Consider the following 26504-nt stretch of genomic DNA (forward strand, 5'->3'; position numbering starts at 1 on the left):
AACTCAGAAGATGGATTTGTTGTTGCCATTTTGCCATGATGAAATTTATTTTTTTTATTATAGTCCTGTTTGAGTGTATCTGGCATTTACCCTGTTTCCTTGTGATAGATTAAACATTCTACTGCTCAGTTCCAAAAATCTCAAAAAGATATTCTAGCCCAGGTTTGATTTGATGACATGAATTATTCCTGTTACATTCCCTCTGTGTGATGGTGGTGTTACGCTGTACTGAGCTCCTACAGATTAATCAAGATGAGTCATTTAGGGTGATACGATGTTGTAGCTGTTCCATTATAGGTCACGCCTCAAGTGTATCCAGCTCCATCATTGTTTGCAGCAATCATAAAAATAATATTTCTAAAAATCATCTGTTGTTATTGAGCAGCATCTAATCCATACAAGTAATCAGTACTCATGTCACTGTCTACAAATAGTGCTGTTCTTTCTGGGTCAGTAATTTATTATAAAGCGAATCACATTGATCATTCGCACAAGCAATATTCATTCATCACTGTCCATTCACATGGTTTCAAAAAGGGATGTGTGCCATGCTTTCAGGATGTATTTAATTAATATTCACTCTTCTCCCTTCTGTCAGTTCGGGTCTGTCGCCGCTCTACTCGCCTGTTTCATTTTGTGGAGCGCCACTGGGTCCAAACCAGAAAAGGATTCAGGATCTCTCCCTCAACAGCATGATTGGTAAGACTCCACACCATCAAAGTATATCACACATATTGTTTCTTGTCGCTGCAAAAAGCTTTTTCTCTCTCTCTCTCCATAGAAGGATGGCTTTTATTTTCCAGAAAATGTGGAAACTCAAAAGATTGAAGGCGACTTAGTGAGAGTGTATGTGTGTATGTGTGTGTGTGTGAGTGTTTACGTGCATCAGGGCTTCTTACTCGATGTCTTTTATTGTACCTCTGAGAGCTGTGTGGGCCTCCGGGCACTGCTTCACTTTCTGCTTTGATGTGTGACTGCTGGTTTCTCGTCTGTGCATTACACAGACCAGTGTTATTCCCCAAGCTGAGCAGCTCTGCACAAAGATTCCCATGTGTGCTTGGCCATTCCTCCCGTTCACTTGCCTATCTTTACTATCTCCTCCTTTTGCTCTGTCTCTTACTCTCTGTCTTTCCTCTATGTTGATTTAAAGAGTTTCAATAAGAATTTGAATATGGGTATCAAATAGTATTATGATGCAGACTTTTTTTTTTATTCTGTTTTGTTTTCTTCTTATCTATTCAGTCAGAATCAAACTACCAGTGAGCAGAGCAGAGGGCTTTGGGGAGGTGGAGCAGTAATAGTTATGCTTGCATAAGAGTAGGGGATTTTGCAGTCTCTCCCCTCTCTCACACACAGATTGCAGCCAACTACTGCCTGGAGCAATAGCTCTGTCTGACAGTTGCTGACTAAAGCTCTTGTTATGAGGGAATACCACTGGCCTGTATGTTGATAAACTTCTATGAAAAGCAAGTTTGTTGTTATTATATGAGGTGCTGATTGGCTGACACAAGAAGGGCATCAGACTGATGATTGCTATAGGCAAGAGCTGCCGCCTACAAAATCATATTTGCCTTCACTGCATATTTTCATACCTGGCAATCTATTGTATCCCTGGTTTGTTTGTGTTGGCGTGATTGGATTTATGGGCTCATCTCATTTAATTGCATCTTCAGGCTGCAATGATGCTCACTTATATATTACGATACATTTGCCAGTGTAAAGAAGGCTATTATGGTGCAATGGATTTTTCAACCACTACAAATTATGTCTCCAAAGTTGTTTCTGTGAGAGGCTGAGCAGGACATTAATAAGATATTTACCTCTTTAGGAAACCTTTCACATAGTACCTAAAGACCTCTCATCCACTCAAATGCTCACACATCACACTGGTATATTGACATTGCGCATCAATTGTATATATGATATAATTTTTAGTATTATTTTAGAACTATCTCAAGACCCATGGTCTTCACGGCTTCTTATATGTTTAGCCATTTAAAACATAAAATGCAGTCAGTTCTTTAGTGACATGCAACAGTAAAATGTGCAAGTATATCAAAATATTAAACGGCTTTGGACGCATATTAATTTGTCAGGCTCTATGCTATTACAAATTTAATGAAACCTTTTGTGGCTTATTTATCTCAACTCATTTGTTGTTGAGAACATTTGAACTGTTTAACTTGATAACTGAAGCACAACTAAATGAAACAGCCATTTTTGGCTAATTTCTGCAGACAAATTGTGTGAGCTTTTACACTTTAGCCACAGGACGAGTTAGGATTAGATCTGTAAAGCCAAGTTGAAAATTGTATTCGTCAAGAGCTAATGAGCTCTGTTACAAATGTATACTATACAGTGTATCCAGAATCCTGAAAAAAAGGGGGAGAGATGACTGAACAGTTCTCGCTATGCTAAAAAAGGATTAGGTTTATTCCAACATGGTTTGGCTTATGTCAGGATATGAATGACACTGTACCACAGGACTCTGTGTTGGATGAGTCACACCTGCACAAAATTAGGACAGCTTGTGTGTCTCATATATATGCAGCCTCATCTGGAGTTGGAGCAGGAGCTACTTGGCTCTTTAATAGTTGATGGTGTTGCAGTCTGTCCTTACAGTTGGAAGTTTGTTAGTCTCTTTATTTTGTTGGCTTGTATTAAACTTTGTCTGATGTCTTTGTTTATTGTAACACAGCGCTCCAGTTATGCAGTCTCTCTCAAAAAGGCCAGGTTGTGCCCCTGCTGAAATAGAATAACCTGTTTATAATGCACATGCATAAGTAAAGTTTGTAATCTTTAAATCACTTAACTAATATCCACTTTTTAAATCTGTCTATGTTGGGGGATCATCTTCAGGTCAGACGTTAATAGCTGGTGAGGCACCTCCTCCATCATCCAACCAGCAGGAGGTCCAGCTGAAGTTCTTGCTGACTGGCCTGCTCTCTGGTCTGCCGCTGCCACCATTTGCCATCCGCATGTGCCCACCTCTTACCACCAAAAACATCAACCACTACCAGCCCCTCCTAGCAGTAGGTATGTAATAATGCACCATACACACATGCACACAAAACTCCACAAAAGTGACTGAAGAGCAAGGCTTGCAGGGTTAGAGGTTTAATCACCACATGAAGGATAATCTTTATTAGAGACACAGAGAATTAGTTATAGCTGCATCAGGTGATCATATATAAAATGAATGAATTTAACTTTTGTCTAGTGTGTTATTTTGTTGCATCATGGTGTTTCAGATTAAAACCAGTTACATCAGCACTACATTTGGAAGAGGAAAGCGGTGATAAATGAACTGTTTTTATGTTTTGTGACTTTTGTCTGTCATTGTCATGTCAAACAAATAGTTTTACTGAACATTACCACTCATAATGTATTTGTCTGCCGGTCAAATAATACTGAGCAAGGACAGCATGCAGTTTATCCAGCTCGATCTGAAATGATGAAGCTCTATTTTGTCCTCAGTTCAGTCTGTCAAAAAAAAGCTTTCTCTAGTATTATTTTAGAGGTTTCTGATATTACTCTATATCTATATTTCTTTTGATGTTGTTTTTAAAACATTAAACTGTTTAAATTATGTTTAGCCTTGGTTACCCTGGAAACCATCAATGCATCTGTCAGACCTTTATTACTATGACCCTCATGAAATGTCTATTAGTCTGCAGAAATCTAACTTCATTTACACAAAAAGGTGAGAAGAAAAGCTTTTCTCATCTGTTTAATTTGCACTTGGTGTTTTTTTTTTTTTTTTTTTTGGAGGAGCTTAGTTGTAATTTTTTAATCTGTGCTAAAATATGTCTGAAAAACTAGAGCCCTAGAGATAGAAGAATTGCCACAGTGAGGGGTCAAAAATCAAATCTGGTTATTTCGTATATCTTACAAATAGCGTGCTTGCGTTCTAACTATTATTCTCTACTGGAAAATTGACTTATACAACCATCAAGACTAATTTGATGTCATATAACAGTGTTTGTATTAAATTAACAATTAACGGGAACAGTGCCTTTTTTTGGCTAGTATTAGAGTATATACACATCTAACAACGTGATATTCAGAAGCTTTGCCACTTCAACAAGCTTACAACAGAAGAGGGTCAGCATCAGTATCACAAAACAGACATTTTCTGACAGGCAGTTCATGAATAACATTCAGGTTGTTATTATATTTTAGCTAGTAAAGTAGCTTAATGACTTTTAATCTGTTAATTTGCTGGATGGTAATGAGCTAAAATGCTGTAAAACATAATGTTAATTTCTTGCAATAATTGCTAAGTGAACAGATGTTATAATCCTGTCTTTACTGTCAGTCATCTGTTGTACATAGAGAAACAGACTACTTCCTTTTGAAACAGTAGGAGCATATATATACAATTAGATGCATAAATGAAGGAGTTTGACAAATGTGGGGTATTAACAATTCAGGAATTACAACTATTTTCTCACAAGAATTTCCCATTTTCCCAGTTTTCTCTTGAGGAACTCTTAGGTAGGTTTCGCTGTATGTTTTGGGTCATTATCCATCTGCAATACAAAGTGATGTCCTGTCAGTTTTGCAACATTTGGCTAAATATGAACAGAGAGTGTTGCTCTAGTTACTTTTTTTCAGAATTCATCCTGATGCTTGGAAGCCATACACGCCCATGCCATAACACTGCTTCCAGCATGTTTGACACATCACGTGGTGCACTTTGGATGAGATGGACATGCATCCTGTATATATAGTACATATAGTGTAGTAAAATACAGTAAAATGGAAAAACCTAATTATGCTACCTAAGTGGTGTCAAGTGTTTTCTGACATGCACCATATGTCACCGTATGTTAGAAATTAAACTGCTGCCTATATATTATGTGATTGAAATAGGTCTGGTGTTGTTCTTATTGACAGCTGCTTCCCTAGTTATAAAAAGAGCAGAACGAGTCAGAGCTGTGCAGTCAGGATTTGGATTGGAGATGTCATCTTCCTGTGGATGAGCTGGAAAAATGGCAAAAGAAAAATTTAAAATGTCACCCAACATAGGTATGCTTAATGTAGCAGAATAGAGAACTGTGATTTTGAAATGTCTTTATGTCTTACAACTTTAAACTCAAGCTCAAGAGTGATTAGGTTATGGTGGTGTAAGAGCCTGAACATTTTCAGTTTTAACTAACTAGATAAGAGTCAACAAAATAAAAAAAATTTTTCACTTCTGACACATCCAGTTTCTGCTTCTATCAAAAGACTTAGTAATGTGTAATTAGGGAGGCCTTATTGTTTAATAGTTGTATGTTATCTGTTTTTGCTTCATAGGAAAAATCCAGATATAACTTGTGATACAGACTAGGAGACTTTCAGTGGAGGATTGCTGCATCAACATCAGCACACTGTAGAATAAGCCCATCAGTGTGACCAGTGACTAATGTGACCAAGAGTTTCAGGCAGTCATGTAATTTAAAGGTTCATCAGCGTATCCTCACTGGAGAAAAGCAATTCCTCTGTGACCAGTGTGGGAAGATGTTCAGAGAGCTAGGAGGTTTTTGGCGACACTGAGCAACTCACACTGGAAAAAAAGTTTAACGTCTGTGACCAGTGTGGGAAGAGTTTCAGGCAGTCCCCAGGTATTGTAAATTCATCAGCGTATCTACGCTAGAGAAAAGCTTTACGTCTCTGACCAGCATGCGATGATGTTCTGAGACCCTGGAGCCTTTCGCTGACATAAGAGAAGTCACAGTGGAGAAAAGTCTCACATCTGTGATCAGTGTGAAATGAGATTCAGGAATCATGGAATTTGAAGGATCATCAGAGCATCCACACTAGAGAAACACATCTGTGTACTAATGCTGTTTAGAACATATATTTGAATATAATACAAATGATGATGTGCTTTGTGGAGTTGTTGGGGAAAAAATCATATTCATACAACTTAAGTTGTCTTAATTGTTTTACTTCCACTATCAAAGCAACCACAGCAAACATACAGTACTGTGCAAAAGTCTCAGGCACCATTACATTTTTCTTTGCTTTAGCAGTGCTATTATAACTATATACCTATTGATATTGTAGTCACTTAAAATACAGCTAGTCTAAATGGGAAATATGCTCACAGTGATAAAAAACACAAAAATATCAGAACATACATGTTTGTTTTAACATTATGTTGGCCAAAGTGACAAATAATAAGTGTAACCTCTGTAGAGAAATCTGGAAAGGTCAAGGACAAAAAACAGAAGTGGAAGATCTGATGAGAAGTTTCCCAGAGTTTTTTCTTTGAGAGATCAGAAGTCCAGCAAGGACCTGGTTCAGCATCTGGCAGCTTCATGTGGATGCCAAGTTGGTCCTTCTGCAGCCTAAAGAAGCTGGACCAGAAATGTTTTTTGTGGAAAGATAAAAGCCACTTTTTGTGTTTCCAATGTAAAAAAAAAAAAAAAGAAATAAATACTGGTTGTTCATAAAAGAACAAAGCAAATGGTGCCCTTTGCACAGTACTGTACATACACCTACCCACATACCCAAAGCTCCTTAAAGTGCCAGGCATTGCTTTACTATAGCAAGACATGAGCATGATGAATTGAATGGGATCCTACTGCAGTGTGCTGCCTTGCTAATATGATTGCAGCCACAACTAGCAGCCACACAGGTGACTCCAGAAGACTGGACTTCTAGTAGTTACAGTCCAGTGGAGCTTTGAGAAAATGTGAAATGTTGACCTCACGGTGGCTCTGAATTAAAAATGATTTGCCATTTGTTAAAATATTTCAGTCTGGAACAAACTGGTGGGCTGACCAACTAATTGGCATTGTTTGCTGATAACACTCGACCTCCACTTTATCATAACTGCTGGAAATAAATCTGTGGCATGTTGTCCTTGATATACTTGATTGGTTCCAAATGATTTCAAAATATATATTCACCGTTAAAAGAGGATATCACAGTTTGCTTGCTTTTTGAAACCAAGTAGGTGTCCTTAGAAGTTTTTCTGTTGTTGATTTTAATATTTTTGTCAACTTTCCCTTGAACGTTTTTAGGCTTTAGTCTTAAATACACAGCATGTTTAAGATATACCCACAGATTTTAAGTGATGAAAGTCGACCTGTGAGGGTGTGCAGGACATCATAGTGGGTTTTGATGTATGCTTAGGTTCATTTCACTGTTGTAGAAAGCCTCTTTCTAGCTTCAGTTTCTTTACTTGGCTTACTGAAAGCTGTGCAAACTATGTTTGCGCCACTGGCTGTAAAACAACTCCACATATCATACAGACCATGGGTAAGATGTTCTTTTAATCAAATTCAGCTTTTTTCCCCTCCAAACCCACTTTTGGTGATGGAGCTAAGAGCTTGATTTTAACTTTATCTGTCTACAGCACTCATTGCCCAAACAACAAACATTGCCCCATTCATTCATTCAATTGTGGCTTAGCAGTTTTGCAGTCATTTTCAGATCCTCAGTCAGTATGATTGTTACACTAAGTACCACAATGTAAGAGGAGTACAGAGTACACAGAGTATAAGGTCATTAGGTGACGACTCTGACCTGCCTTACAAACTCTAACAGGTCAGTGAATTTTAATGTATTGCTGTTGAGCAGCAGTTTTCTTAAGCAAACCTTAGCATATGCCACAATAACTTTATTTCATCCTCCATGTCACAGCCTATTCGTCACACTTTGATTCTACCTGAGCAGACAGCACTTCAGTAAATGTACTGTCAGTCTTTGAAAAGTTGTTTTTTTTTTTTTTGGACACTGTAGTTCAAATTATTGTAATCAAAATGTACTCTGTCTCAGTGGTTGTCATTCATCATGTCATCATCTGTAACTATCACAGATTGGAGCGCTGAGAAGAAGAAGCTTGTCTGGTTTGATTTATGAAATGTTGCTGCCCAGTGATGAGAGTGCCGAACATCCAGTGAGTGAGGAGTGATTTGGAAAGCATACGGCTGAATGATTATGCAGCTGCAGCTGCACATTTTAATCCCTTGTACATCCTGGCCCTTTATCAGTGTGTATCTGTGGTTTAAGTCTAAAAAATAAGACATAATCAGCACTGAAATTGAATTGCATAAGAAGGCTTCAAACATCAGTTAACATCATACACATGATATAAACAGGAAATTAACAGCAACTGAAATGAAGAACAAACATTAACATCAGAACATCAATACAATTAGCATAGATTTATTCAGTATATAGTGTATTCTGACTAAGAGAGCTGGCAGAATGAACAAGTAATTTCACCCTATCCAGGTCAGCAATTCTATTTATTTCTTAAAGAAGGTTCATTTTATTTCATTATGTTCTTTGTAGTTAAATTAATGGACACTATTTAGCTTTTGGAGTTGCCCAGTCTTGTCAAACTCGCTGACACTTTTATTGAACTCTCTTGACATATTGCATATTCTCATCCAATGCATTACATTAACATTTTAGTATTTCTAAGTATAGAAAGAGCATAAACTTTATTTGAAGTATCAGATTCTGTAACTTCCCTATGAGGCAGGGTGAAGAGTGAGAGCAGTGAAAGGATTTATTACTATTATAGCAGCACCAGAATTTAATTCAAAACCTTTTCCTTGATCCTTCCACAGTAACAATTCATAAAATTATAAAAGTGTCAATTTGAATTTAATTATGTTTGTATCATGTCTCTGTTTTTGTCTGTCAACCTTACGTGTGTTCGTGTGTATGAGGCACACACTACTGTGCCACATTCCATTAAGGACACAGGTGTACTGCTGTTCACTCCCCAACTTTTTAGTTTAGTTGTCAAGCTGAAAAATAGGCTACTCAGTCCCTTGACACAGCCCACATAAATTAATCATACCTCAAAGATAGATTGCCTTCCTTAGACCCACACACAAGCTGATGAATAATAACACCTTCAACCTACACATCTCTCAACCATTTTCACTGGGTCTTTTTTGTGTCTCTGATGTGTGCATCACATCCACAGTACTGGGAGACACATCTCTTAAGTTCACTACACATTAATACTCAATGACTGCAATAGTCCTAAAAAGCCTTAGGGACAACCAATACTGTTTTCCATCTGTTATTTACGATCTTGTCTCAGATGTGTTTTGTTAAAAGCCAGTACATGTAAAGTACATCTCTGTCTGGGAGAATAGGAAAACAAAACCAAAGACCTGTCATTATTTTTTCCACAATCACTGTGTGGCTCGGGTGCTGGTGCAGTAGGAGCCCATCATGCCGCAGATGGTGTGGGGTTGACTCGACACAGCTGGGTCCCGCTGGTGTTCTGAATCTAAAACTAGAACAGTGCATTTGAGTTTTCTATGCACATCATTTGTCATGTCCCTGTAGTCATCATGCAGAGTCAAGTAGTTAAACAGTCTCTAGCTGCATTATTGAAATTTGCCTTTTGCCCCACTTTGTGTGAACTGGTGTGTGAGTCGTAATTTTAAGGGGACTGGATAGTTACAGTATACTGAAGACGCTGTCTCTGCTCAGAGGTGGAGGGAAGGTCCAGGCTGATGTATGTTTAATTAAAATAATATCTTGAAGGTAGTGTTTTTATATAAGCACTTACTAATAGTAATAATAAACGTTAAGGTACGAGAACAAATGCCATATTTTGGGGAAATCTGGTGCTAGGCTGCTCTGTCATGCTTTATAAATTGACACAGTTGTGGGCTACAATCGACATTGACATCTCCTCAGTAATAATGCTGGGGTTGGTTCTCTGACAGGTGTTCTTGCAGGCACTGGCATCTGTCAGCTCTCCTGTTTACCAAGACCCAGAGAATACACCTGATCAGTAAATCCAGAGCGATCCATGGATACGTTCTTGGCAGATACGGCCCAGTCTCTTTCTTGGCTTCTGTTCCAGTCTGCATTAGGTCTTTCCCTAATGTGCAGCTGAGCTAAGATAGAGACTCAGTGAGTCTGAGTGATTTGATGCCAGTCAAAGGAACAGCCAACGGAAATCGAGTTTTTACACCTTTCACTAGGTGCAAATAATGCAAGAGATGAGCTCACTGCTGATGGTGTGAAAGCACTGGGGGTTGAAATTGTTTTTTTTTTGTTTTTTTTTACAGTTAGAAGGCAGGGATTCCTATCTCCGTCTTCTCTTTTTCTGTCTTCTGCTTTACTCTTCTGTCAGTTTTTGTTGCTCCTTGCCTCCAAAGGGAAGGTTAGAGAAGCTGTGCAGCCAACCTAGCTACCCAGAAGTACTGCTGTCTGGTCTCTTGTCTAAAAAGCTGTAATCCGTGTAAGACCTGACAGCTCAATTAGAGATAGTACAAGCCCAGAGCCTTCCTTTTTACTGATACGTACACAAACACTCACAAACTGTCTTTTATTCTTAATCATCTGATGGTGGCACGCCTAATGTATTTATTTGTGCTTGATGGATAGCTGTTCTTTGCGGCGTTGTTTGGATTTGCAAAGTATGAGTAGAATATCAACACAGCAGAAAAATAAATTTGTCATTAGCAAAATGTGGGGAATAATATCTGTGTACTGGAAGGCAGCTACTGACACATCTCGAAAAGGAAAAAAAGAAATAAATAAAACATCAAATGAAGTGATTCTAATTCTCAGCTTCACTGCTCCGTCAAAGAAAATATAATTTATTTTTGCAGTCCACAAAGAATCCATTCAAAGCCTCAAGTTTGGGTGGTACACATTATTCTCTGCCACCTCTCACTTATCTGTAGAGTTGGGTTCAAGGGAGGATAGTCCAGCTGTGTTATCAGCTGTGCTTAGTGTTCACACAATAGTTTTTATATTTCTGTCAAATTGAACTTGTACAAGTCAGCCATTTAGTTGGGAAAATAAGTTTCAAATGAGCAGCGATTGATTTGCTTTATTACTTTTAAACAAGTTCTGCTGATGTTGTTAATACCTTGGTGTCTTATAAATATGCTTCTAGTATATTGTGGAAGGTTGTCCCTGATTGTGGTGATTCTAATTGTGGCAAAGGCTAAAATTAAGAGAATAGTTAGACATAGACTTACTTTCTTGGCTGGAGTTTGATGAAAAGTTTGATACCACTCCCTCTGTGTATGATAAATATGTAACAACAGCTGCTTAGCGTTCCTTGGCAAAGAGTGAAAATGGGGAAACGAAAGCTCTATGAGGAAGCAGCAGGAACTTGTTTTGGTCTTGTTCTCACTGTGACTTTGCTTGACAGTCAGCAGAAACTCATTATGCCAGTCCAAGCAAATAGTCAAGTACAAAATATAGCTCATGAGTCATAAAACCATGGTTTGGTTTGGATTAATCAAACACAGTATAATGTGTTAATAGGAGATCTTTCGTGATAGGCAGGTTAGGCTACATTTAGACAAATCTGTTTTACTTAGTTTCTAGTCTTAGTTATAGAATTATATTTAACCAATAGATAAACACCTGAAAAACTGTCAAACACTTAACAGCATCAACAGTGCTTGGTGTTTGATCCTTACATCACCCTGTCCTGTTTAATGTACCTGTCCCAGAGTCATAATGAAATCTTAAAAAAAGCTCTAAAGCTCTTTCAAGGGGCAGCATCGTCATATGCATTTTGCTTTAAGTAAACAAACGACAGGAGTACATATGTTTATCTCCACCCACCCACTTCCTGCAGTTCCACACTGCATGTCATCTATCAGTTGCCCAGGGAGCGGGAAGGAAACAAACACACATACACACACACACAGATACCCATGCAGCATTACCTATCACTGCCTCCAGATGTTGTGTCAGCATGTGGCTGTCGTGCTGAAGCCCAGTGCAGACTGAGCTGTCCTTTGAAGAGGGACTGGGCACATCAGACCAGTTCCATCACACTCAGGATAATTATAGAACTAAATGTGCTGCTGCTGCACCTGCCCATGTTTCCCATACACATAAAAAAGTCCCCCAATCCTTGTTAAACACTTTAAAAGACCATTAAAATACATCTGCTGCTATCTGTAATTTATATATATATATACTGTGTACAAAAAATAATTTTAGATATATATGTAAAATATTTTTTTTATAAAATCTTGACTTTTAAAGGAAATTTCCATTTGATTTTATTTTCTCTGCTGTAGTATAAATAAATATGAAAATAACATCAGTTTTTCAAACTTCCTCTGAGTTTCTGATCAGTGTCAAATGTCACCTAAAGTATTTAATCAGGAGCAGTGTGGGGTGGGATAGAGGTGTTGAGCTGTGTTCCCTGCAGCGGATGAAATGCCGCTGTGTTCCCAGGCTGTGAGCTGAGTGACACAGGGTTTGATGTGCTGCCTCTTTCCTCACCCACTGCGGTGACAGGGAACACACAGGGGTGTCACACTGACAAACTGTCTGTCTGATCCTGCTGGAGGGTAGATGCTGCTAAGATAAGTAACTGTATGACCTCTTGAATTTCTGTCTCTCACTTTTCTTACAAACTGCTCTCAATCTCCTGTTCTCAGGTACCAGTAATGGGTCTGTACTGGTCTACAACCTGACCAGCGGTCTGCTCCACAAAGAACTCAGTGTCCACTCCTGTGAAGTGAGGTAAGAGTTTTGTTTCTGTGTGGTTACATGAGTACAACAAGGCAGAACATTGCCAGGGTTGTCAGTTGAGTTCCAACTGGTGAAGAACATTTGCTCTTTAGATGAAATATCTGTAAAATGATGCTAGATGAACCCCAGTGGCCAGTTAGTCAGCTCAAGGCAAATTGATTTTCTGTTGATTGTTTTCAGGCTCATTAGAGTTTGCAGAGCACTTGGCACCAACATAAATAGACGGTCATGCCAGCTCTCGTGTGTTAAACAAAAAATAATTGCCTAGCTTGCTTTATGGGAGTTTTATCTTTTCAGTGATTCAACTGAGTACAGCACTCATAAATAAAGAGAACAATTGCAAGAGCAAAATGAATAACAAAAGAAAAGAGTGAGATATAAAGAACGTGGTTAAAAATATCGTGTACATTATCTAGATTTCCACCAAAGAACTAGATAGTAGTCGCAGTGCTGTTATATGCAAATGTAATCATGCAGCCCACAAATAAAAATCCTGGCAATCTTGTTACCTATGATGTTCAGTGGTGATAGAAACAGATATATTTTGGCGCTATACACAATGTGATCAAGCAGAGCATATTTAAAAAAAGAGCTGACAAAAATACCACAGAGCTGCCTTGGTACGTTTATCTGAGCAAGTAACCGAATGGTGGATTTGTTTCCTGAAGTGCAGGTGAATGCAGAGATAGGCAGCAGGAACACACAGGAACAATCAGTTCATCACAGTGACCGAAAAAAGGCATTGTGCATCAATTGTGCACTGCAGGTGCCTCTGCCTTTATGTATGTATTTGGGCTAAAGAGAAGACACTTTTAAATTAATGATTAGCCTTATGTTACATACAGTGGGAGTATTCAAGAAATTCTACTTGTTTTTCATTAAACATTTTTCCAATGCAGATGTTCAAATGAAATTAAGACCAAACATGTATTAACTCTAAATGGTACCATAGCAACAAAAATCTTCACATTTATTCATTCACAACGCATAAGAATGTTTTGTACATTAAATTGGTTTGACGGCTTCTTCTGGAACCAGTTTGCAGTGTGTTTGGGATTGTCCTGTTGCAAGTTCCACCTGCTTCAGATCTACATTACTCTAACTCCACGGCTCCACTTCAATAATTTGGATTCTGCTGGTACCAAACCTCCTAAAATGTCCCGCAGTTATTGTGAAAAAGTTTGGTCATTTGTCCATTGATCTACAAGTGTTGTGTAGTAAACCTCAAATGAGCTCTAACATGTTTTTCTGTAATGGAGTCTTACAGAGTAATAGAGGCTGTGGCATAGGAATGCATTCCATATTGTTTCTCTAACACCTCTTTACAGGTTGTTCTTGGAACTAAGCTTACTCCTTTGACTAATTTTCTTACTACCCAGAAAGAAATTTAGCAAAGAGCCGCTGTCTATGGTCAGTTGAAGGTGGAATGATGCTTTATCCACTTGAGGATAATGGCTCCAATGATGCTTATCCTGTAGGAACATTTAGGACTAAAGGAAAAAATCGGTGGGTAACTTGTGCCATTTCTTTTTCACTCAACAACCTTGTTGCGTAGTTGTTGGGGGAACTCTTTGACTTTTCTCATCATGAAACATTTCTAGCGTGAGAGCTTAGTAGGAAATGATGCATTCACAGATCAACGCTTTTCAGAGTAAGAGTGGAAGTACTACTAGCCACGTGCATTAACCCAGCTCATTCTAATTAGCACATGTAAGAGAACTAATTAGTTGAAGCAGGTGGTTCAGTGATTTTTATTTCTCACTGCGTGCTAAACCATTTTTTTCCTCTATGTCATTACAGTTTAATACACTTTTTTTTAATCTGTTGGATTGTTAATATTTATTCATGTTGCTTTTTTGAGCTAATATGGGGAAAAATGTTTAATGAAAAAAATGTTGACATGTTGAATACTTACTTCCCTCGCTGTGTCTACATAAGACTACAGTGCAGTAAGTGTGCTTGATTTATTTGTTTAGTGAACTAATACACTGTACGAACACTGCCAATTCAAATTTAATTTGGAGCTAATCACCCATTATTGACATTTCTCAGAGGCATTTAGACTTGTCAAACACAGCTGGAACTAATAACATTATTGCACGGATCTCGTATTGTTCATGCTGCCTCAGCAGCACACCTAGGCAGAACAGTGCCATCATTATTGTTATGTTATTAGTTATATTTGTGTTGTTCTTGCTGTGTCATAAGTCAAAATGTCTGCTTGGAGAAAAGTTTATTGATTTCTGGGAGAGATGTATTTTGCATGTAAATATAATTTTCCATTTGAAATGATGTGATTTTTTTAAGGTAGAAATCAAGCCAAAGGCGTTATGCATGAAAGGTTCCTTTAACCTCTGAATGCAACACTACCCTCAAGTCTAAGTAGCTAATTAATGAAGCTATCAATCACACATCAAAGGGGCAGTACAGGGAATCTATATTAGGAAGCCTTCTGCTTCTGTTTATTACCAAGTGTAGAATGAAAATAAAACAAGAGTTGCAGGAATTGAAGCTATTACTGTTTCTGACTCCGTTACCCTCAGTATTTGTTTTTCCTGTTGTCCTCGATGTCAGCCGGCTGACACTATAAACTTTTTTTCTTTTCCGGCTATAGTGCACAATATATTGGCTTATTATGGTGTTTAAGAGAGGCCACACAGAAAAGGGGTAAAGTTAGAATGCCAACCACAGTGCTAAAGTTAACAAAGACCAGGCTGCGCGTCATTAGTTAGTATTCTCTAATGAGCAGCAAAACTATTTCACCAGGATTAATTAAGCACAAGATTGAATCAATTAATGCTGCTAAGAGATTGATTGGTAGCAAACACCATGTGTTTAGGCAGAGCCGAGCTTCTTTTAATGAGAGAAGTTGGTGTCCACAAATGCAAGACGCCAACAAACTTTAATGAGCTTTGCAATATAAACAGAAGTTACTTAAAATTTCTGCAGCTACCTTTGTTTTATACATCGCATAAAGTATTTAAACTCATTTATTTGCTAATGTTGCACATTGCTATAGTGTACTTGTATTTGAGTCCCTCTTTCTTATATACATATCAACACAAGTAAGAAAGATCAGCACATTCATAATGAATTAATCGAATTAGTAGAAAAACACTCAGTCTTCTCCCTTCCTGTATGTCCTGTATTTAGGACACTGATATTTCCAGTGCTGTGACGTAGAGCATTAAGTTCAAAGCAGTGTATTTTGTGTGGCAGGGAGAGCAGAGGTGCTTATGGAAATGAGCCCAGCAGCCCTTGCCCCAGCACTCACAGCCATGCCAACGGAGGCCTGGCTACTTAGCATCTCATTTACATTTACTGGGGAAATTGACTAATTAATCATGTGGCTATTTACCATCTCATTACAGTGGAATTTGTGCTCCCTGAGCAGTTAAATATTCAGATCTTCCACTCACTGGCTTGGTTCGCTGTGCCTTCTTTGTGGCTGGCTAATAGAGTTTTGTAGAAGTTTTTGGTGTACCATTAACCTTGCTGCTCACTAGTGAAGTAATTGACAGTTACACTGCTAATCTTACATAGCATCATTATTAATTTATCTAAAACCTGTGTGGTTGTTTGTATGCTTATTTTACAGGGGGATTGAATGGGTGAGTCTTACCAGTTTCCTGTCTTTTGCCACATCTGCTCCCAACAACATGGGCCTTGTGCGAAATGAACTACAGCATGTTGACCTGCCTACTGGTGAGAGGCACACACACACACACACACACACACTTTTTCACCTGTACCAACCACGCTTTTATATTAGCCTTTGTTTTTGAGGTTTCTGTTCCGCTCAGGGTTCCTGCTGTCTCAATGACCACAAAAATAGACACTTAAGTTTCTTTCACCCTCTGACTTTCTTTTATTTTGTTTGTATGGGACTCTACTTCTTGTTATCCTCCAGGGGATACTCCTCCAAATTACGGTCCAAACCTAACACTGTTAGAGTGCCACTAAGTCGTGCCTTTCTCTGAAAATTTGATCCTATCAGGAGTTCCTGTAGAGAGACTTATATACCTCCCTGAGCCCATTGATGGGTCTATAGAATTACTGCAACAGCTGTGACTATTGTTTCCACCACCTGCAGGCTGTGGTAATGCTACATTCTCTATGCCAAAGAGAGAAGAGAGTTGGAAAGTAACCAAAGGAAGAGGCAGTTAAAGGTTTAGTTTTAGTTCATAAATATATACATAGCTCACCAGTCCCCTTCTTCCTTGCTTTTGAAGTCGGCCTTGCTTTAGGTAAATTTATGCATGTGCCATATACCTTTCATTTGTTATTGATGGATTTAACTGTACTCCAAGGAATATCAGGTGGCTAAGACACTGGATATAATGAACTGTTCAGCAGTTTCATTTATCTTTTTTCTATCTTTTCTCTATATATCGTATCTTTTTCCTAAATTTTAACCTTAATGTGTTTGCTTTAAGAAATTAGCATGCACACAAAAAAAAAATATGGTCACTATAGTGGTGCAGTCACAGAGCCTCTCGAATTCATTCAGGACACTGCCGAGGGTAACTCACTTTTTTTAAATGGCTCTCTCTTGAGTACCAAAGTCATCAAAGTTAACAGTCCACAGCATTAGCTTTGGTTATTGGCTCACACATTTTCCAGTCTACATATACCTAATTGTTTTTCCTTTCAAGTTCAAATACATTGAAGTGACTGAGATCCTCTGCTGTCCTTAACAACAACTGTACTGTTAGTGCCCATGTGCATTGTGTGGTTCTTAGTGTCTTCTTCTTCTTTCTTTATCTTTTTCTTCTTTTTTTTTTTTTGTTGCTGTCTCACTAAGAGTTGGATGAAAAGATTAATATGAGCTTAATCTCTTTTTGTTCAGAGCAAATGCGATAGACCTCTTTCAAGACATCATATTTAAAAGTTACAGCATTTACTACATACAACAAAATAATAAAAAAAAAAAACTACAAATTGTGATTCAACAAGCGTGTAATGATTTTTCTTACAGAGAACATCAGTTGTCAAGTATAGTTTTACTTATTTTGTAGAAACGTATTTTCAAGTAGAACAGCACAGTGTTTAGCACTTTCAAATCCTGCACTTCACCAATAAAATTATTCCACTATGGCTGGCACCTTATGCCCTTCACAGCTGGAGATAAGATTCAAGGATAATAAAAAAAAAAAACCTCTCCCTCGCTCGTCTTACTCAGATGCCTGGGCCCTGCAGCAATGGTAGCAGCTGTTCTGAATGGACATGAATGGAATTCCTTGTCTGTGAAAGGATTTCTTGTGTGATCACTGTGGGGAAGTTTGTGTGGTGAAGTGGCAGTAAACTCCGTTTGCATTGCCTCATACGCTAAGTATTTTATTTTTGTTTTCCTTTGTGTACAGATGATCATTATACAATACAGTAGAATAATTGGCACTCTGTAATCAGGGCATGTGACCCCTCCCACTGTGCAAACAAAAGAGTAAATGGAGAAGACTGGATTAGGCTATGTTGCGCCACAAGTCTCCAAAGTTTTCTCTGCACCATATGCTTAGCTGCTTCATCCCCTCTGGTGCAAACGAACTGCCATCTCAACACAACTGTTGGAGGTCAGCCTACCTTCCCCGAACCGTCACAGGCCGCTGTTTTAATTTTAAACAGGCCACCTTCCTAATTGTCCTCGTGCAAAATCAGATCAGCACTTCCTTAAGCAAATGCTATATGATACACCTGAAGGGCATTCTTGTTTTGTTCAAAGGGGGCACCTTGACGCTCTGCATAATGTGTGCTTTGATGGGTGGAAAGTTGAGAATGAAAAGCAAGGTGTAGAGCAGGTGGGAGAATAAGTTGTCTGCAGGCTGCTTTCCCCGCTCTGGTGAAAGAGATGAAACCAGGATGCCCCAGCACTAAAGTGAAATGAGATGAATCAGTCTTTTCACAGGTATAAGGAAAGATACGTCTTCTGCCTTCCATCATCACCTCCGCTCCATCACAATCTCAATTTCTCTCTCTCTCTCTCTCTCTCTCTCTCTCTCTCTCTCTCTCTCTCTCTCTCGTGTTTTCCAGGCCGATGCTTTGCATTCAGAGGTGAACGAGGAAACGATGAGCCACCCATTGAGATGATTAAAGTGTCTCATCTCAAGTGAGTTTCCTTCTCACGTTGCTCACCATGAAAAAAAAAACAAATATCAACAATACCACACAGTATTGTAATGCTTTTACTTATGACAGACACACTTAATCACAAACTCTGCATTTACATATACATGTACATAATTTACACTCACACAGAGCTCTTCACCTTAGGCAGCTTACCTGCCTGGAGCCATCTCCTCTTTGTTTTTCTTCATATTCATTCACCTCTAAATTTTTAATTAAGTATTTCTAAAGGTTGGAGTGCTCTTGTATTTATTTTTTTTTATTCCCCCAAAGTGTTGTCATACCCAGACAGGAATTCTAATAGATGTCTTCAGTGAAAAGCACAGATCCAGCATTAATTAGGTTCTTTATTTATTATTGTCCCCAAAAACCCTTCACATGTTCTGCAGCACTTTGAACTGTTAATTGAATCCCACATTTTATCATTGCGGCATCTTTTAATGACACTGTGATATTCAGAAAAATAAATATGCATGCATTTACAGTCTCACGCAAACATTCACACATTTTATGTGTACATAGCTGTAGGCAAGGTTATCATATAGCAGCTGTCTTTTGTATACCCGGCTGATCTCAACATATCTCAAAATACATTCTATGTTCTTTTTAAGGGTGTCGTATTTTGACAGTATTAAGTATTTGAGTGGTAGAGTCTTAGCTATGTGTAAAAAATTCAGAAGATGATCAGTGGATCGTGAAGGACACGATATCTCTGATTATTTTGAAATGATGTGTCTGCTGACGCTTGAGTCTTTTGCTAACAACAGTTTTTTTCCTTCTCTAGAGTGAAAGCTGTAGGCTGCTCTAAAGGCTGTGAATGAAGGGTCAGATATAATGTTTTATATATGATCACATAAAGCCTCTTTAACAAGTGCAGATACTGACAGCAAGGTCCATGGCAGGAATGGTTTACATTACATGCATAATTATGGTCTTTTTTACTTTGACGACCTTCAGAGCTTCACAGTGATGAGATGTAAATCCACATCCTCAGTCTACAGTGATATCTTACTGCTCTTTTCTCTAACAGTTTCTGTCACTCTTCACTTTAATTATGGCTTGGCTAAAATTCTTAAGTGATGAAACACACAGTTGCTTAACTCATTTTATTCAAGGGTTTTGTTTCTGCTTGTTATGTATAACTGTTAGTTACAGTACAATGACTTTTTACCACTAGAGCTACTCGGTACCTTAGTATTTTATCTATAGATGCCAAGCAGTTGCTTTTTGTTTACCATATCTGTTCCTAAATCAGGGAACAATGTGGAAGAGATCGTTAAACATAAGCAGAGTTAGTGGCTGAGTTGTACCTTACTTTACTATAGGAGCACAACAAACCTTGAAGAGGATAAACATGAATTCATGCTGTCATTCTGTCTACATGGTGCCAGACGGTGTTTAGACAGTCAAACCACATGGCTGCAGTTCTTGAGAATGATCTTTTTTTAATTCGACAGCCAAGAGAAACCACAGGTGGTGTATGTTTTGAGATTGAATATATGTATTTGTGCTGTTCCTTCTCAGACAGTACCTAGTGGTGGTGTTCAGAGACAAACCCCTGGAGCTGTGGGACATCAGGACAGGAACACTTCTCCGGGAGATGGCTAAAAACTTCCCCACTGTTACTGCACTGGTACTGACAAATATACATCCTGATAAAAACAATAGTACATTCTTAGGTGCAACCGGAACACAAAATGATAGTACAAATAGTATATTTACTTTAACAAAACACTCTGTTGACTATTCCTTTTGTTAATAGTCTCTTACACTTTTTGACCCCTCATGCTTGTGTGGGCCATTTGAAAGATTAGTCTGGGAAATTTTCCCCAAGCTCAGCAAAGAACAGTGGCTTCATTAGGCTAGAGACATGCTCATAAAGAAGAGTTATGCTGCACAACTTTTACAGTGGGGCTGTAAAATCCTCCACATTGCAAATAAAAACGCCAGTAACCTTAATAATACATGCTGGCCTCCCCTAGCCCCATATTGCTGTCTCATTTCCATATTGATTACAACCTCAAGTCAACCTAACTAGAGGCACAGTGCTCCACTAGTGATACATTAAGGCTGTGGAAAACAGCTCTACTGTGTGTGTATCTTACTTTCATTTATATGAGCATCTACTGTTCATGCAAGTCACATCCTCTTCCTCTTACATCATCTTTCTCTTTTTCTTTCTTTATTTTTTTTAACCTCAACCATGTGTGTGTGAACAGGAGTGGTCCCCGTCACACAACCTGAAGAGTCTCAAGAAGAAGCAGATGGCAGCGCGAGAAGCCATGGCTCGGCAGACGGTGTCAGACACCGAGCAGAGCAGTGTTGAGTCCTCAGTCATCAGGTCAGAGTTCTGAAGTCTCAGAGTTTTGTTCCTAAGACATGTCTTTCAGTCTGACCCTTAAATCCCCCAACACCAGACGTCAACAGATTTTCTTTCAGTTAACAAAACAATACTGACTTGTTTGAGGTCACAAACAATTATTCAAGTTATCTTATTGTCGTCTATCACGTACATCTACATACCATTATTAGAACTCAAGTACTCTTCTAACACTACCCATGTTCCAAATACATATACAAAGTTGACCTATTCGCATTTGCTTGTAAGCAGCATACATGCATGCTGAATACCAAGATGTACATGTCCAGTGAAAATATTTCAGACTGGAAAGAGTGCAAAAATCCTGACATGTTCTTATCTGAGAGAATTTTCTGTGTGTGATTTCTCCACCGCAGTCTCCTGCAGGATGCAGAGAGCAAGTCTGAGATCAGCCAGGCCATCTCAGCCAGGGAGCATTTTGTATTCACTGACACAGACGGGCAAGTCTACCACATCACCGTAGAGGGCAACACAGTCAAAGATGGTGCACGAATTCCCCCTGACGTGAGTGCAGAGACGTTGTCTTTTTTATGTTGCCTTTATATTTTGTATTCTCCTAAACTACTTGAAGGTCATTTACGCTGCTCCTTGCACAGATTTATCCTACCCACTTCACATCTCCATTCAGTTTGTGTTGATCCTTTCTGTACACAAAGATTCGTGTCTGTCTTTCCTTGTTTTCTTTCTGTGGATATCAAAATGTCTCCTGTCACCTTTAACACTTCTGACTTTCTCCTTTCCTCTCTTTCTGTATCTGTTGAAACTATTAAACGGTACCCTCTCTTAATGCTGTAGACTACACCACATCACTGCCACCATGACACCACACTTTTACACACTACACCTCATCCTTGATTGTTTAATCACTTAAAAAAAAAGAAAAACATTAGGGGTCACCTTTGTTTGTGCTTTTTCAGTTTTCTTTTGTTCTTACTCTGGCACCATCTCTCTTGTTTAAATGCCTTGCTTTTCTCATGTGTACTATTCTTTCTCAGTGTCAAAGACAATAAAAAACTACGGCAATGCTCCACATCAATCAGATCCCTGTTTTTGATCACGCATTGTGTCAACATTTTGTAGTGTGTAATAGAAACATCACTCTCTGGTCATTAGCCAGTTTCTGCACTATTTCCTCCTCTAAAAGCTATCACTCCACCACTATCTTTTTTTTTTTTTGTGGGAAGATATAGTTGTTGGCTCCACAACAAAACAGAGCAAACTTAATGCACCATCCTTAGTGATAAACTGAATGCAGTCAAGGTAAAGGTTTTTTAGCTAAATTTTACAGCTCTGCCGGAGATGTGTGTGTCACCTGTATGTTATCAGTTTGTCCTACATTGTATTTTGTATGCGTTTTCCCTACTGCTGCCACTGACCTAGCTATTAGTTGCTCTGACAGCAAAATGACCAGGCTGATTAACAGAAGCATGCTATTTCTGAGGACAGGTTTTCTTCACCTGGGTGACTTCAAGCTATTCCTATCTCTGCAAGTATATGTGTCCCTACTAATAAAATAACTTTCTCTTTGTTAATTAAAGGAAGGTGTTCAGCTATCCAAGCATAGACTTTGTTGACACTACTATAAAATTTAACCTATTGTTTGGTAAAACTAAGTAGAAAAGTTTGACTTCAGGAACTTTGTTGCGTTATCTTGTGCTGCATGTTGTTTGTTACTAGCTGTGTCAATAAAAACAGCACAATTCCTCACTTCAGCCTTAAATTTAGTTTTATGTATCTGTCATGGCAAAATTCATCTTGCTCAATAAGGTACAGTCTTTCTAAAGGAATGCCACTGTCTTATATACATTTCTCAAGTCCATTTCGGAGCAGCAGATAGGATTGTAAAGGCAGTTTGTGTTGCCTCTATTCACACCGTGCAGACAGACACTAGAGGTTTACCTGGGGATTTTGAAGCCTTATCTTTGTGACGGCTGTGGATTCATTGCTCCAAGATTTGCATACCCCAAAGGTTTTACGGTCCTTTAAGGATGATAGAAGATTTTTTTGTGTCAGGAAACTGAGGGAAACTCTCCTAAAAAGTTTAGTCCAATCATCCACTCACTGAAGGTGAGCTGACACTTAATGTCTTCACATCAGCGCTCTGTCTTGTAACGCAGCCTTACTTAAACTCTGATGTCGAGCTTGTTTACCACTCGGCTGCCACTGATATTTTAATTTATTTTTCTGTTTTCATTCAAGCGTAAACATTAAAGACCCAGAGAATGTGATGTTTTATAGTCAAGGGAAAAGGTAGATGCTGGTGGATTGCACTTTTTTAAACTACCCACTGGTTGGTTAGATTAAAGTCATGTCTTTTGAACATCATGACATAATTTTTTTTGATGTCTATCCCCTTTATCTCAGAACTTGCAAGATACAACTACAGCAGCTCACTAGTGAGGCTTGTAGAGAGCACTTAATATAATTTTGTATCTGTAAATAGTTGAAAATAAACGATTGCCACGATGCTGAAACCTAAAAAACCTTAAAACTATTACATGAAGCTTTAGATTTGCTACAATATTAGGTTTCCAAGGCTTACCATTATTAAAAAAATATGAGCAGAAGACAAATGTATAGCTTTTTTTACTGTCTTATAACTTCTTCTCTCAGTTGACATCTTTTCTTTTGATGTGTTGTAGGGTAGCATGGGCAGCATCGCCTGCATTGCATGGAAAGGTGACACTCTGGTGCTTGGAGATGTTGACGGCAATCTAAACTTCTGGGACCTCAAAGCTCGTTTGTCCAGGTAACCACTAAACTCTTAGGATTTTATGCAACATTAGGGTATGATCTACAGTATGCTTAGATATGAAAACATTGTCAGTTGATTATTGTGATTATAAATGTTATAAGCAGTGTATGCATGACACATTTGTAATTGTAAATGATATTTCCATAACTACAAAAACGTACAACCTCAGAACAAGATGACAGTCTCATATTAATCATTCATTTTTGTCCCGAAATGACCCATGCCACTGATATTTCCAGGGGAATACCAACACATCGTGGCTGGGTGAAAAAGATTCGCTTTGCCCCGGGCAAAGGCAACCAAAAGCTGCTGGTTATGTACACAGATGGAGCAGAGGTCTGGGACACCAAAGAGGTGAGGCTCCACCGGCCAGCCCTTGCTAGTTGCTGGTGACATGCCATTGTAGTCAGATTTTTCATTTCATTTATTGATTGGTTTGGCGGAATGGATTCCCAGCATGCATCACCTGCCTGTATTGAATAATTTAAAAATTTTAAGAATAAAGCCGCAGGTTTCTGTGTAAAGGTTTATAGTCATCCTGGTTTAATGTGGCAGAATTGCTGTGTTTACACAGTAATCACTTACAATAATCACTGAAGCACATCAGTTTTGTATTGGGGTATATTTAACTAATGTCTTCTCAGCCTAACACTGCAGTAATAGTATCTCTTCTGTAATTGTCCTGTTGTGTTGCACTCATAAGTGCACATACACAAGCTTTAAAAGCTCTCGGCTGACATATGTACTCTCAGCAGTAGCGGGATGGATGGTCCCGTTTCCTGTTAGTGGCATGCATCCTCGCTCTCTTTTTAACTTTGTTTACTGAACTCATCATCATCCAGAAAGTCCTCTCTCTGCACAGTCTCCATTACACCTCATCTAACAATCCTTCCGGCTAGCTTGTACTACAGTTCATCGTTTGATCTAATGCCATAGTTGTGGGCTTTTTGTTATATGTTTGTTTGTTGGTTATCAGCAGTCACACCGCAATGTGTTAAAAGCGGAGGAGCAGATAAATGTGGACACAGATAGATGCTCGGGTGTATTAAGCTGTGTGGTGGGTGGAGGGGTGGAGGATAATGGTCTCAATGGAGTACTGGTGTCTGGATGGAGGGATGTGTTTTGTTGAGGGGAACTGAGATAAGACACAGTTTTCACTCCCCAGTCATAAATGCCAGACAACAGATGGATCGTGCTGCAGAGGGAAACAAGCAACAGCTATAGAGCGGGAAAGAGAGGGAGGAGCAGGAGAGAATGAGGGTGGAGAGGAAGTGTAGGAGAGATTTCCGAAATGCTTCACCGCTCTGCTGACAGTTGGGCTCTGCTGACTCTGATTTAGCCACATTAAAATCCAGAGAGATTTTGCAGAGCACTTTCTGAAAAGGCAGTTTGTCCTCTGATTCTCTATCCTGCTATATACAAGGTAAATTTGCTTACAGTAGCACGCTGCAGAAATTGTGCCGTATGTCTTTCTCCCTTCTGAATTTTACCCCAAAATGGCTCATTTCCCACTCCCTCTTAAGAGCCACCTCAGACTTGATAAGGAGAAACGTTTTAGGTAATACTTTAGTCTCTCTCAATTACAGGTCCAAATGGTAAGCAGCATGCGCATTGGTCGCAATGTGAACTACCGCATCCTAGACATTGACTGGTGCACATCCGATAAAGTTGTGCTGGCCTCAGACGATGGCTGTATCCGAGTGCTGGAGATGGCCATGAAGTCTGCCAGCTACCGCATGGATGAACAAGACTTGACCGGTGAGCCAGTGAACAGTGTAAAGGAGTAAAAGACAAATTACATAGAGGTTTAAGGACCGAAATAGGAAATAGGCTGAATGAAGGCATAATGCTTTGAAAGCTAGTTGCAGATTACACAGTGACACAATATGTCATGGTGGTGATAAGACTTTTGATTTGTTGTTTCGGATTTGTGGGTGATGTGTTCAGATCCAGTGTGGTGTCCTTACCTGCTACTGCCCCGAGCTGCTCTCACACTCAAGGCCTTCCTCCTGCTACAGCCTTGGTCAGGAACCTTCACTATGGACATAACCCAAGTGTAAGTCTCAACTCTAAGTAAGTCATTGTCCACTCTAAAATCATCCCCCAAGTATGATGTCTTCAGAGACAATGATCAGTTTCAGTTTCAGCCTCACCTGAACGGTGAGAAGAACTCAAGAGCAGCCTGGAGAACGTCACAAAAACATGGCAAATGTGCGAATACAAACCAACAAAAGCAACTAGAGACGTTTTTTTCTGTTTTTCTTCTGCACACTGAGGTGTTGTGAAAAAGGAGAGTTTAAAACATCTTAAGTGAAGTATATTGAAGAATAAAACATCAACAATAGATGTTTTTTGTGCAACGATTGCCTTTAGTCAGTTTGCAAGATTAGCATCTGAGCAGTGTATTTTTAAAATGACTGTTTGGGTTTAGCCCAATTCTGTACTGGAACTTGTTGCAGCTGGATACACCCCATAAAATAAAAATCTAAAGTATCCTCAGTTATCCTCAAAGCAAGACGTGGTGAGCAAACAAACAGAGCAGCACATTGATAGTGGCCACAGTAGTTTCAATTATTGATATCCATGCAGCATGCATCTGTGAGTGAGCAGAGCTGCTTTAGGTTCGACTTCATTTAAACATGCCCAATGGTTGTTCAGCCTGGGGAAGTGGACAGGCTTTCAATTTTCTGTTTCTCTTACCATATTCAGTATGTGGTACACTTCTCAATAAATCATACAAAATAAGAAGAAATGTGTTGTGCT

General features: G+C 38.9%; 1 protein-coding gene across 1 annotated transcript in view; it reads left to right on the plus strand.

Moving 5' to 3' along the window:
• Positions 1–26504, plus strand: part of wdr11 (WD repeat domain 11) — a 50014-nt gene that overhangs the window by 13742 nt on the left and 9768 nt on the right. Inside the window, exons 9-20 of the mRNA XM_026354740.2 lie at positions 599–699; positions 2860–3036; positions 12393–12477; positions 16085–16191; positions 18514–18589; positions 20131–20239; positions 20826–20947; positions 21343–21490; positions 23629–23735; positions 23981–24095; positions 25328–25499; positions 25689–25797. Of these exons, the coding sequence (XP_026210525.1) occupies positions 599–699; positions 2860–3036; positions 12393–12477; positions 16085–16191; positions 18514–18589; positions 20131–20239; positions 20826–20947; positions 21343–21490; positions 23629–23735; positions 23981–24095; positions 25328–25499; positions 25689–25797 (1428 nt within the window). The remainder of the gene's footprint in view (positions 1–598; positions 700–2859; positions 3037–12392; positions 12478–16084; positions 16192–18513; positions 18590–20130; positions 20240–20825; positions 20948–21342; positions 21491–23628; positions 23736–23980; positions 24096–25327; positions 25500–25688; positions 25798–26504) is intronic.

This window comes from Anabas testudineus, chromosome 15 (assembly GCF_900324465.2).
Source record: "Anabas testudineus chromosome 15, fAnaTes1.2, whole genome shotgun sequence".
Taxonomy (NCBI): domain Eukaryota; kingdom Metazoa; phylum Chordata; class Actinopteri; order Anabantiformes; family Anabantidae; genus Anabas; species Anabas testudineus.